At 43.1% G+C, this 13,942-nt stretch overlaps 1 protein-coding gene across 5 annotated transcripts in view; it reads right to left on the bottom strand.

The window, feature by feature from the left end:
- Positions 1-13,942, bottom strand: part of JAK1 (Janus kinase 1) — a 647,675-nt gene that overhangs the window by 179,710 nt on the left and 454,023 nt on the right. For all 5 annotated transcript variants that reach the window (XM_085602371.1, XM_085602373.1, XM_085602374.1 and 2 more), the window contains one exon: positions 12,684-12,835. In XM_085602371.1, the coding sequence (XP_085458497.1) occupies positions 12,684-12,835 (152 nt within the window). The remainder of the gene's footprint in view (positions 1-12,683; positions 12,836-13,942) is intronic.

Here is a 13,942-nt window from a genome sequence, read left to right as displayed (position 1 = left end):
CTAAACAAAGAGGATAGGGCCCGGCGAAGGTCAAGGGCCCTACAGACTTGGAGAGCCGAAACGGGAAGGGAAATACAGCCACCGGGTCTCTAGTCGAGGAGTCATCCTTGGAAATTACTACAGGCGAAATTCATCACAGGGCTGAACCTGACCCCTGACTCTGTTAGGAGCCCCAATTGGAGCAATACTGTAGCTGTGATTTTTGCATGCCAGCCAGCTCCATTATACATTTCTGTATCCCTTTGTTCTTCACTATGTTGCCTTTGTTGGGCCGGGTGGGGCTGAGGGCCCTTATTACATGTGGTTTTGCAACCAATGCTTTCTTCTGGGTGGTAAGATTGGGGGGATGGGGGAGGAGGGGGGAGTTGGGGTTTATTTTGTGTATGGGGCACATTTGCCCCACTGTGTTCTGATTTTAGTTTTGATCTCACAACCACATCACACTGTCTCTTTGGTCTGCACCAGGCGAGTTCCCTCGGAACACTATGGGTGCCTGCAAGATCATGTGTGGAGTCGCCCAACCCTACTTTAGGAGCAGAGACTGCAAGTGGCTGGCATGGGTAACAGAGCTCAAAACATCCATACCAGTGTCAGAGCTCAGGCCAGGGGAATCCAGACGAGTCCCTCTTGCACCAATTGGAGCTTAATATGGCCTCCCTGCACCAGCTGTGTCAGGAGGAGGCCCGCAAATGCCATATGGCTTCCACCCACCAGGTTTACGAATAGGGGGATACATTCGGCAAACTCCTTTACTGGTTGTCGACCATGGACATTGAATCTAGAATCCTACCCTCGATGCTGGACGGGTCCGGGGTATTGGTGGCGAAGGCCACTGAGACAGCCACAACCTTTGCTCAGTATTTCGAAGGACTGTGTGCAGAATAAGCCTGACAATCTCGAGAATCAACCGCCCCACTCGTTGTGAATATCCTGCTGCCCTCGCTGTCTCGGGCAGATAGAGACGACTTGAAATAACCACTCACTTTTAAGAAGGTTCGAGAGGCACTGTCTGACCTTAACATAGAGAAGACTTCCAGACCCGATGGGCTCTTGTGGAGTTTTGTCGATGGCTTTGGCCTGCGATTCTCACTCCCATTCTGGGCATGTTTCTGGAAGCAGTGGTAAATGAGCACTTTCCCACAGAAGTAGGTCTTGCCAAAGAGGAGTGGTTCTGTAATGCTTTGTATCATTCTGTTTACACTGTGTTTGCTCAATGAGAGATTGTTGGTTGTTCAGGAAAACAAAACAAAAAATGTATATAAAAAAACATCATTAAAACCCAGCTATGCAATTTAGCACCACGCATTAGCACTTAGTATGTCAGTGTCAGATGCACCAATGCCAATCTATATACCACCTGTAAAGGAAACCTACAGATCGCAACAGATGTGCCTCAAACCACCCCATCTTCCTCATCAACACAAAGGTCAAACTGTACGCTAGGTTGGTGGCTAATCAACTTCCGACAGTCCTGACTCACCTGATCCATCCAGACCATAGCGGGCTCATTCCACACCATAGTACTAGACAGTGTATAAGTTGGGTACAGCTAGCACTGAGAAATTTCTGCATACTGGGTGGGTAGGCCGCGATAGTGCTCATCGACTTCGAGAAAGCTTTTGACACTCTGCACTGGGCCTTCTGAGAATGGGCTTTAGCCTCAAATGGCGAGCTTTTGTCCACTAGCTTCCCTTTTCGTCATGGCACCCGGCAGGGTTGTCTCCACTCCTCTTTGCTTTGGCATTGAACCTCTTGTGACCTGGATTTGTTGCGATGCACAGGTGTGGGGTTTCGATTGAGGTCTCACAATGGAATATAGGATAGCCCCATTTCGGACAACATCCTATTATTCCTCTCTAAGCCCACTTTTGACGGGTCCCAGACTGATTTACATCCTGACCACTATTGGTTTGGCCTCTGGGTTGCAAGTTAACTGGACCACATTACACACATGCTCCCAGAGACCACGAAGGTGGTGTTCGTGGCCTGGAAGGCAGCACTGTGGTAGATAGGCTGGGACCAACGGCTCACAATGTAGAGTCCTCTGTGAGCGGGCCGATGGCTGGCATGGGTCACAGGTCTGGAGGGGTTCTGGGGATGGGACATGACAAGACTGGGTGATGTATGGGACAGGGGTCACATTCGCTTCTTTCAGGACCTACAATCGGAATTCCCCCTGCATGCCTCACAATTCTATCTGTATCTTCAGCTCCAACACGTTGTTACTGACTACTGGGAGGTCCCAGAGCATAACCCCTTAGAGGTGCAGGCACTAATGAGTCCCCATGGAAAGGGAGGGAAATCACAAATATATAAAACCCTTGTTGTACATTCTCCAGACCTGCTGGGGCCCCTGAGGGTGTGCTAGGGGGTGGGGCCCCTGGAAGAGGTGGACTGGTGAGATGCCTGTATAACACCCAGAGTGTTGGGGATCTCGGCACAACTCCGGTTCATTCAGTTCAAATATCTGCACCAAGCATACCTCACACCAGAGACTATGGAAAACTAAGGTGGCTCCCTCCCCTGCATGCCTGCAGTGTCAGGTGCCTAGATGGGACTTCCTTAATACAATTCGGGCCTGCCCCATCATACGAGGATACTGGCTCGGAAGATTCCCGATCTTGTCTGGGGTAGTGGGCTCCCATGTGAAAGCTGGTACCAGACTCACCCTTCGGGTATACTGTAAGACAAAGATGGACCAAGAAGGGACGGGACACTGGTGGGGCTGGAAACCTTAATGGGGATATAACAAAATGCTGGACCTCTACTAGTGCCCCTCCTGTGAATGTCTGGAGGCAGGAAATGGACTGGTGTGCAAAACTGGAAGAAACTATCTACACCGCACGGGGGCCCGTAAATATGACAAAGTATTGCGCAAGTGGAGGGCATATTATGGTTTGGAGGGAGTGGGATGTCCTAGGTAGAAGCTGAGGTTGTATTATTATGAGCTTGTGTTTGCTCAATGAGAGATTGATAGTTGTTTTGGAAAACAATAAAAATATTTTATTTTTAAAAATCATTGCAATCCAGCTAAGCAAATCAGCACAAAGCCTTGGATCTTTGCATATCAGTGTCAGATGCACCAATGACAATCTATACACCACTTTTAAAGGGAAACCCACAGATAGAAATACTACTCTGATTTATTCTAGCTATCACCCACACAGTCTTTGGGATTATCTCCAGTATGACCATTTCTCAAAATGATGTAATTGTATAAAAAAAAGGACTATTTTCAAGAATCTGATATTCTAATTGAGAGAATACTTGATAGGGGTTGCCTTAACACAAACTTATCTCGTTTGGATTGTGTGAAATTCTCTCAAAACCTCCTTTCTATACAAAGACATAAGAGACCGTCTGCTGAAAGCTCAGTGCTGGGGCTTTCCACCTGAAGTGTACCATTTCAAGTGCGGTTCCTGCATTGTATGTAAAAACATGTGACACTAAATTATTTTACCATGCTGGTGTTTGTATAACATTAAACATAACACAAATTGCAATGTCACTAATGACTATGTTCTATGGTGTCCTGGTTCTAAACTCTACAATGTCCAATCTACACAAAAAGGGAAATTAAGAATTCTTCGACATAATAGTAAGATCCACTGGCATAATCCAAATGCACCACAACTTAGTAGCTCAACTTGATGTGAAAGTAGCAAGGGGTGGAAAATTCAATTCAAGTGGAAATGAATTACAAAGAGTTACAAAAGGCAACACAACATGGATTGACCACCTGAATTCGGTAACTAGAGGACTGAAAAAACATCAGAAGTCCTGAATATGTTAACCTCATGATTGCCCATCACAAGACCATTAGACTATGTAGCATATAAAGTGATCCTCGGCATACCTGTGTACCAACAAGTTTGTCTACATTTGACAGTCACTGGACTTTACCTAACCCCTATATACTGTAACCATTCTGTGTTAGAGCTTCACTATTTTTCACGTTCCACTTAATTGTTCTATTGTGTGGAATTTGTGATGAATATATATTACATACTGGATTCAAGGACTCAGAAATCCATGTGTTTGTTACAGGATATTGTCTTTTTTTCCTTTTCTTTGCTCCAACGAACCTCACTTCAACATGATTTTAATTGTTATACTTATTTTTTGTGCATTTCTATTCCTCAATTACTGTTCTTTATTAAAACTGAAATGTAGCCTGTTGTTGGCCAGGATTTTTGTGAGCTACTACTGCTTGCTGTAGCTGTTTTTAAGCGCCTGCCTTATACCCTTCCTGCTTTTTAGACGGGCAGTTTTTCCTCGTACAGTGAAGGTATTGCACTGCCCATGCTTCCTCTTCCCTGAGGCAATATTCCCTTGCAAGGCTGAAGGGCAGCGGCTGTTCTGTGATGTCTCACTCTTTTATACACTAGTAAGCTTTTCCAGCATGTGGCATTTCCTGCTGGTGCTGCCCACTCATTCAGTTTTTCTTTTAACACATTCTTGTTTGCTTTTTCTGAGACCAGGGTCTCATATACACAACTGTCCCTGAGGGGATGTGCCCCTGGTGTCACTCCCTCTCCTTGTGTGTCCAAATGTGTTTAGCTCTCTTTCAAGCTAGATTGAGCCCTTGGAGCATCCGCTTTTACTTTTAGTATGTTTTCCATTGTTTCTTCAGGCCTTTCCAGTCAGTGATGGACTACAATTTATTGCCCGAATCAGTCAGCTGTGGATAGTTTGATCTAATTGGAATTTATCTGTCTGTGGGTCTTCATTACCCTATCATCATTATTGCTTACCCAGATACCCCATCAGCTTCACTAACTGGCAGGTACTGCACATTAGCTATGTTATTCCTTTATTCCCCACTTAAGAATGTAGGTCTTCTTCATAACTGGACCCAACTTCAAAAGTTCCCACATCCTCTGAATACTTTCACACATGACTTCTCTCTCATTCTATAGGGTTGCTAACTTCAAAAGTTTGTTGGCACCATCCTGATGATGACCCCCTATAAATCATAATGTTGGGGTCGACATGTCAACATCATAATCTGGACAATTTTAACGTCCACCTATATATTGCATCTGGACGGATAAAACAAAATTGGGACTCCGTTATATGACCTTGCAGTCATTTTGACTGCCATTGCGGTTTTAAATGGGCTGCACTTGTATTGCAAATGCACTATTTCATTTGACTCACACCATGATATTGTGACCGAGTGACATTTTATAGGTCATATGGGGAACGGAGACGACGCCATTTCGTTCCAGGGAATCACATCACGCAAAACCTTAATGTTTCACATGAGAAGTAATTGATTCGGTTTCCTGCTCAACTCGTGCAACTGGCGGCTGCTCAACGGCTGCTGCGTCCCGCCCCCACCGCTGAAGGCTGCGGGTCCTTGGTCTGCTGGGGCCAGCGCCTCGGTGGCCCCCCTTCACCTGGATAGGCGTGACCTTGCTGAAGGCTGCCTACTACGAGTGTTTGGTTACCGGGGAGCCGCCGCTGGCACCCCCTCGGCTGCGGATGAGGCTGTGTCTGGATAGGGGTGAGGCGTGCCTGGGGGACCTGCACCATATGCCTTGCGAGTCGGGGGAGGTGGCCGAGGAGGTGATTCGCTATCTGCGGGCAGACTCCCATTTAATCTGAACTTTAGTGCCAGCCACTATGTAGACTGCTGTACAGAAAGTTTGAAGTTACAAATTTTCCATGAGACAAGTGAGTTTGCCAGTGGCCCTGTATGTGTGGCATTTTTTCCAGTCTGTACGGCTTTTTAGACACCAACACTTTGCATGGCTTAAAACCAAAAGGAGATCCAAAACTACAACCCCTTAAAAATGGCTATTTGTTGGCTGGAAAGCCCCATCTGGATAAAGACGTTCTGCATCAGGGATCTGGGTCATCTTCGAGGAAGTCCTCTAAACACAGGTACTGTTGATATGTTTTTGATTGTTTTAGCCTTCTGGGAGCTCTGGGTCTCCCCCGTCTTATTTATTACATCAGCCTCACTACTGTCCACGTGAATATGGAAAAAAAGAAGGGCACCTCAGGCACACCTAAAGCACCACCACCATGTACTCATTTCACAATTGACAACTACTTGACACGGACCTTGAACATGGTTTGGACAATGAGATTAGGTTGGTGGAGCGACATCTTTCCCTCACTATGGAGGACTCCGTACCAGCCAGACCCTTCAACAAGATGAATTGAATGCCGCTGGCGGTCCTTTGGACTCTTCTTACACGAGTTTACCTATTATTTCTGCATTAAGTTCCTGGGGTTAAAGGCCCAGCCAGCATTACCACGCCAGCTGGCTTGAGTAGTGCTTTACATCCCTCAGTTATAGGCCACATAGATGTGCCAAAGTTTACATGTATGGTGGCCCCAGACCAAGAACAACCACTCACCTGGACAAATAACAGGCAGAGAAAACAGGGGAAAACAGAAAGCCAAGCATAACAATAATTCTCTGACTGTGTACAAAGTCATATAGTGCTAATAGTCACTAATACGATTCAACACACCGTAAACACTGGCCTTCCAAAATATAATGCACAAAACTTTAAGTACCAAACATATAAAATTTTATTTATTCATTGTATTTTTGCAATCTATATAAAAAACCATAAATATATCCCAAGAATCCAAGGACATCCTACATCACACTCAAACATTCGTTCAGACAAACAGAAACATACCCGTACATACTCATATGTCCTACAAAATCAAAGTTCAATATTTAGCAAGAGATATATATATATATATACACACACACACACACACACACACACACACACACACACACACAAATACCCCCACACATGTGAATATATAACTTTGTGGTATCTACAATGGCTGCAGTAGGTAAGATCAAATAGCTATATAAACACATGAACAGATTAGCGAGGGCTGGAATGGTTAAACCTAGTCCTGTTAAGATCCTGCTACTTGGTTTTTTCTACAGGCATCTGTCTACCCCCAATGTCAGTATAGAGGGATCCATTGCACCAAATAGAGAATCTCCGAGAGCCTCACTACATCCAACCAGTGCCTCTGAAAAATAGATATAGCACTGGCAGGGTTGGAGGATAATGACTGACTGTATTGCAAGGAGCGCTTCTGTATAGGCGCTCTGGACAATGGAGGTGTGTTTAGTAGTGAGATACCCGGCCCTAGCTTGTCTATACCCCCTTCTTTAACGAGCTTTGTTAATCCGGATAGGGCACAAGTCCATGTTAATTGCCCGACTTTACAAGAAAGGACTGAAGTTAGAATACCAGAGACTAAAGGTGGTGAATATTCTCCTTCAACCTTTTAAGCTGGAACGCCACTGGCCTAGCCCCTAAAATCCAAATTGAAGGCTGCCAATGCCTTATCCTTGATTAGGATATAGCCTTTATGCAAGAAACTTGGGATCTGAAAGAGGTAGCCTTCAACCGATACATGTGTTTACTCTGCCAGCGATAGCATCACCTTCTGGACGAGCTAAAGGGGGCCTTCTTTTAGATCAGCGTGAGGCCCAGGCGCAGGCATTTTGCCTTTGCTGGAATATGATGGATTTTTAGAATACTTTTTTTCCAGAAAGGGCGATTTTCAGGGTTTGTTCTCTATAATTGACCTGTTAATAGAAAAAGAGGTTTGGGCTGAATGTCACTTTAGCCTGCTGGTGGCTGGAGATTTTAACGCCAAACTAGAGCATTTGCCCCCTCAAACATCAACCATTTTTGAACCATCTGCTCGAGAAGTCAATCATAAGGATAAGGACGCTAGGAGACGCTTTCTATTTTCCCTGCGGGCTGAGTGTGAGTTTGTCAACAAGGTCTATATTTCTGCCGGTCTAGATTTCCCAACTTTTATCGGAGGGGGTGCTGGGAGTACAATAGACTACATTTTTACCTACTGATGTATGTCATCAACGATTTTAAGTAGTGAGGTACTTGCTCAGATTTATAGCGACCACAACCCCATTGCAATGCAAATAGCAGTGCTGCACAAGACCCTGCTTTCTAAAGCACTAACTGTGAAGAATGCTGGGCGAAGGGTGGTCTGGCGAATCGCGAACCTGAAGCACATCATGTCCCAGGTTGTCTGTAGAAGCTCAGTACTGCTAGATGCGTGTAATATGGAAATAGGAGACTAAGCACTTACACTTAGCCATTTTATTGATCTCTTAACATGGATTAAAGGGACGCTATCAAGACCCTGTATTCAGCCACGTACTATGCTAAATCTTGGTTTGACAAGGATTGTAGAGCGGCAAATTAATCTTTGCGTAGGGCCCTAAAACAGTTCGCTATTGCAGCAAACAGAAAGATTTATCAACTGATACTAAAGAAAAGGAAATCAACCATGAAGGTGGAGAAATGGGAGTCTATAGTTAGAGCCTGTCAGTTTAAAGATTCTGAAGCCTTTTGGAAGGCAGTGTGGTCAGTTTTATCTCCCTTGACCCCCCCCCCACCCCCTAGATGAAGTAACGGTTCATATTACGGCTGAGTCTGGTTGGCGCATATTTGAAGGATATATGCTACTGACAACAGGGCTACCGATGAAGCGTCGATGGCCAACTTCTTTTGTCTAAAACTTGATTTTAGTGAAGAAGAGGTGCTTAAGGCGATTGTTGACAGCCGGTGCAAGAAGGCGCCGGGTCCAGATGGCGTCCCTCTCGATTTATTCAGGGAATACCCGGGGTGTTGGACCCGTCCTCACTTGTGTATTTAATTCTGTGTGTTTGGGTGTACCTACGTTGTGGCGCACCTCAATCATCGTCCCAATTTTTAAAAAGGGTAATGTCCACGATGTAAAGTGCTACCGCCCACTATCTCTCCTAGACTCTACAGCAAAACTTATTGGGAGAGTAGTCTTGTATCGCCTTCTTCTCAGAATAAAAAAAAATAACATTCTATCCGAAACCCAGTATGGGTTTAGAAAGGGGTTGGGACAATTGAACAGTGCCTCAACCTCCATCTTAGTGAGGCAAAATATAAATATGCAAAGGGCGCCTCTACACATCTGGCTTTTATGTATTTGTCGAGCGCATTTGATTGTGTATGTAGATCCAAGTTGTGGTACATTTTAGAGAGTATGGGTGTCGATGGGGATTTGGTTTCATTTCGGATACTCCTACATTATGATCTCACCGCATCTGTAAGATTTGGTAATGCTGGTGAATGCACAGAATCATTTAAAGCTGAGCGTGGGATGCGTCCTTGCTCCGATTCTCTTTTTGCTCTATACTAATGACCTGGAAAGAGTATTGGTATTTGTCTGGCAGATGTTCCCTATGTTGAGCAAAAGGCAGTGCTTGCACTCTTATATGCAGATGATGCGGTTCTTCTGCCAAGGATGCCCAATGGCCTCAAGAGTTTAATTTCCTGTTATGTTAGTTTTATGAGAGGAATGGATTTGGAGACAAACCTGAAGAAAACATTTACAATGGTCTGCGGTCCCAGAAATACTAAAACCTGTACCCTAAATATTGATGACAAGAAATTAGATTGGGTAAACTCGTTTTCTTATCTGGGTATCTACTTCGAAAAGAGGTGTTCCTGGTCCACTTGCATCAGCAATAGGATTACTTGTTATACTCGAGCTTTAGGCACTACCTTTTTGCTCGCCGTGACTATTGGTAAAAAATCTATTGCCCCGATTGTGGAGATAAACAATCGGAAAGGTCTGCCAATTTTAGCTTACAGAATGGGTATTTAGGGATGCAAGGATGTGAGTATCATGCAGTTGGAGGAGAATACATTTTGTCGGCTCCTAGGCGTCCTTCCCTCGTCCCCGCATTTTTGCTTGCATCAGCAGTTAGGCATGGAGTACGTGCAGGACACCATTAATGCTGCCCCTTTGGTTCTCTGGTGGTCATTATGGTCAAATAAGGAAGCTGACCTCAATTGGCAGTTATTAGAGATTGCCGGTCTTGTGAGCGTGGGCTGGCCAATCCGTGGCTAAAACACATCAAGGATATTTTTCAGCCCATGGCAGTGCACATTTGTTAAAGCACCTGGAGACTATCATGAAAAAGAACAAACATTGGGTCCAGGACAGCTTTGTCAAGCATAGACAGGTCGCTAGGGAACTAACAGAAGTGGCTAAACTCACGGTCAAGGACTATTGCATCATTCAGACTGTGCCAATGATTGCTCCTTATTTATTATACGTGAAAAATGTGTACGAGAGAACCTTACTAGCTAGATTCAGGTTAGGTTCCTTTCGTTGGTTAATATGCTTTCTACTGGGCCAATACTACTCAGTCACCACTGGTATCTGCACATGTGACTAGCATTCTAGCCAAACTTTACAGCATTTTGTATTTTTTTGTTGATATCATCTGCTGTCCGCAAGGAGGTTTTTATTACCATTGTTACACAGACATAAATTTTAAAAGTGTAAGGCTGACCTATTTTTTTTATTACAACTTTATGACCGAGATACAGGTCACTTAGTTGCTAGTTTTTTTAAGTGCACTTTGGCTCTAAGAAGGAGTATGATGTTTTAAATTTTAATTGTACAGAGAGCCACATGTATTATGAATTGTTGGTTCTTCGTTATGATGTCATTTCTGAATGAATGCCCTTATCTCTCTTATAGCGCTTGTCAGGGCTTGCAAGCTTAATAATAACACATTGTTATTTTATTGATTTTTAGACCTTTTACTTCTTTGAATGTCGTCATTCATGAATTTTATTGTAGATGTTTTCAATATTCCTACTTTATTTCTTTGTCTCTGTGTGTATCTTTTATGATCTACTTTTGGTTGATCGAATAAAGATTACAAATTAAAGGTCATATGGGCCAAACTTATTTCACCCTAAATAATTAAACAACTTGCTATTTACAAAACCTAATAGAACCAATGTACTCCTGTGTGTGTATAGATAGATAGATAGATATGTATACTCATACCCATATTTCCAAGATTGTTGGGTTAGCCATTTCATGTTTTTCCAGGTTGGGTGGGGGCACGGACAATCAAATCTTACACTATGTCGACTACATGCTTCACTTATCCTGGTATCCAAGGTGGACTTAGCAAAGCTTGATGGAAATTCTGAATCTTTGCACAGAGGCGATATCCCAGTCATTTGAGATAAACATTGTTCCTATGCTGAAGGGTGACCCTAGCCACTCATTGGTAATTAAAATTGCAGGTCAAACTATATATTTTTTTTTACATTTTTGGGTGTGGATTCCACAACATGTCCTCAGTAATTTTGGGAACATAATATGACTCGCTTGCACAGAATATGTATTTTAAAAAAACTGACATTTGATTCAATTACCCTTACAATCCTTGGTACAGCATTTTAATCTAAATAACCACGCTCACAAGATTTAACAGCGTGCTCCAGATTTACTCCTATTACCCAGGAGAAGCTGCAAATATTTTTTTTAAATATCAAGTGCGTCCATATAAAATAAGATAATGGCGGATTATAAGGTACCAATTTGGAACCTAATTGAGTTGCAGCCGTCCTGTTAGGCGGTCTAACCATACCCAAGCAGAACATTGAGAGCTATCTTACTTTTTGTGTTTTCAGTGAAGGAGGCTATGTAACAGAAGTGTTTGAAAGATAACCTAAAAAGAGGTTTTAAACTCTGCAATCCTGGACCAACATTCACCGTACTTCACATTTGTAGGTATGTGATTTTTGGTATGTCATTCAGAATTTGGTTGGTTTTTGTCAGGCACTGCTACCGTTATACCAAAAACAGGATTTTGATTAATGGAAGGACAAGATCCCTTAACTGAACTTTATGTGTATCATGCAGAAGCACTATCAATACCTTTCAGATACAGACAACACATGAAGGTGGTAGGGAGTCAACACAAGGATTGTGGACAAGAGTGGGTGTCATTCTAATACAGGTCACTGTAGGTTGGTCTTGGAAGGCCATAACTGTATTGCATTGCTTGAGCAAGGAAAACATTAGATATAAAAGTATGCACACCCAGCACTACACCATAGCTTCACTGGCATCAGCACGGCTGCTTGCATCAGCAATATGTTTTAGTCACCACAATCCAATGTGATAAGTTACACCATCACAAAAACTGATTTTAGTAGCCAAACTGTATAACAGGACAGCTTACATTTACTTTGACACAAGGAATCCCTGTCAATCGCCACATAAATAACTTCACCTCAAACAGAAAAAAACGATTTAGAAGAAAGCACTTTATTTACCGACCCTTCGCTTCCTGGATCACTCTGTCCCACTGGCAAAGAGGACAATACATATAGCACCTTTAACAGGAATAAACTAAATACTTGGGTAGATCTAGATGAAGACCATAGAGGTCTCCTATGAGGTTTCTACCGCATACACGATATTACCAGAAGTGTACTAAGTTTGCAATGTACTGTGCAGAAAATGCATCCTGGCAAAAGTGGTTAAAGTTCTTATTCTTGTCACTTATGTTCTTCTACAAAGAAAATGAGGACAAAGAAAAACCTCATGCTTAATAATTATTGTGAATTCTCTCAAAGGGTTGTCATTTGGCCACAACACGTTCTAAGTTCTACAGTAATTAAATGTGTGGAATAAGATGTGTCTGTTTCAGGTCTAACCTGTATTGTAAGAATACATTTATAACATTCTAGAATAACTTGTTTTATATTGGCATGCAGGATAATACATATATGTGAACAGATGCATTTGAAAAACATTAGACGTATCCTGGAAACAGCTAGGCACAAATATGAACAATATATCACCTCTGCTAAAGTCTTGTCCTTTAGGGGTACTTCTCCGTTGTAGCAGATCTCCCACAGAGTTGTGCCAAAACTCCATTTATCAGATGCAACAGTAAGTTGTTTGGCATCTCCGAGGCATTCAGGAGGAATCCATGGGATGCGCTCCACTCGTTCTAAAAATGAGAAATAAGTTTCTTGAAATAATTGTTATAAAGATGTTTTACAACTGTTTACTGCAATGCTTTCACTGGCTTCTTGATCCAGTCAATGTCACATTAAAACTAAAGAAACTCTCCAACCTATTCTTATAATGTGATCTATGCACTTTGAAAGCAGGTGAAATCACTAAGAAGTTGACCCGACATTGAGAGATTCATGTGTTGACTACCTCATACCCATTCAGCATTGATGTATGCACTGGATTCCCTTTAGCGATTTAAACAACTTCAGGAAAAATATAATGATGAAGATGATGGCAGGTACAGGCGAATAAATTGTACAGGTCTTCAGAGAACTAACACCACCTTAAAAAGGAAATGAAATAAGGATGCTAGAAAAGCAAACCCATACACTAATATAGACTTCAAGAACATATACAAGTCCTTTTTTAATAATCTATTTTTATTTATATACAACTAAAACCAAACTGGCATTCAAGTGCTTGCCCTGCTAGGAAGTACGTTCCCGGTCTATAAAAATGAGAAACCATAAGAATTTTTCAAACGTATGAACTGAAAGAACATGAGGCGACGACTCCAGACTGCCACCCCAGAAACTATCCCCATTATGTGCTCCCATACTGATTGGGGTGGGGGGGGTGGGGGGGGGGGGTTAGAGGCTTGTAGGAAGAAGTGGAGGGGAAGGATTCTCACTGCGGGCAGTGTGGCTGCTTTGCAAATGCAAAAGTAGTAACATAGACTTTGCTTCATGGCCTGCCAAGCCCTCCTTTCTTTTCCACCAGAATGGAGGGCATGGAAGATTCTGCAGGGGGCGGGGGGAAACATGAGGCACACCAGGCTCTCCAGAGCAGGGAAACCATAAGCATCTGTCTCCATGGTCCCCCAAGGAGCCATGTGTCAAAAGAAGAGTCACATGAAACACCAAACCCAAAAGATTTCCAAGTGAATGATTGGCAGTTTCAACAAATTCAAACTCATAATCGGTCTACTGATGAAGTCTGCTTTTATGTACAGAGACCTAGTCAGATGAGGCGCTGATATTCCACTTCCAATGGCCATAGAATCAGGAGAGCCTCAAATATTTATTTCAAGACTAACGCT

This window comes from Triturus cristatus, chromosome 4_2, assembly GCF_964204655.1.
Source record: "Triturus cristatus chromosome 4_2, aTriCri1.1, whole genome shotgun sequence".
Lineage (NCBI taxonomy): Eukaryota > Metazoa > Chordata > Amphibia > Caudata > Salamandridae > Triturus > Triturus cristatus.
The sequence above is the reverse complement of the archived record's forward strand: the minus strand, read 5'-3'. Positions and strand labels throughout refer to the sequence as shown.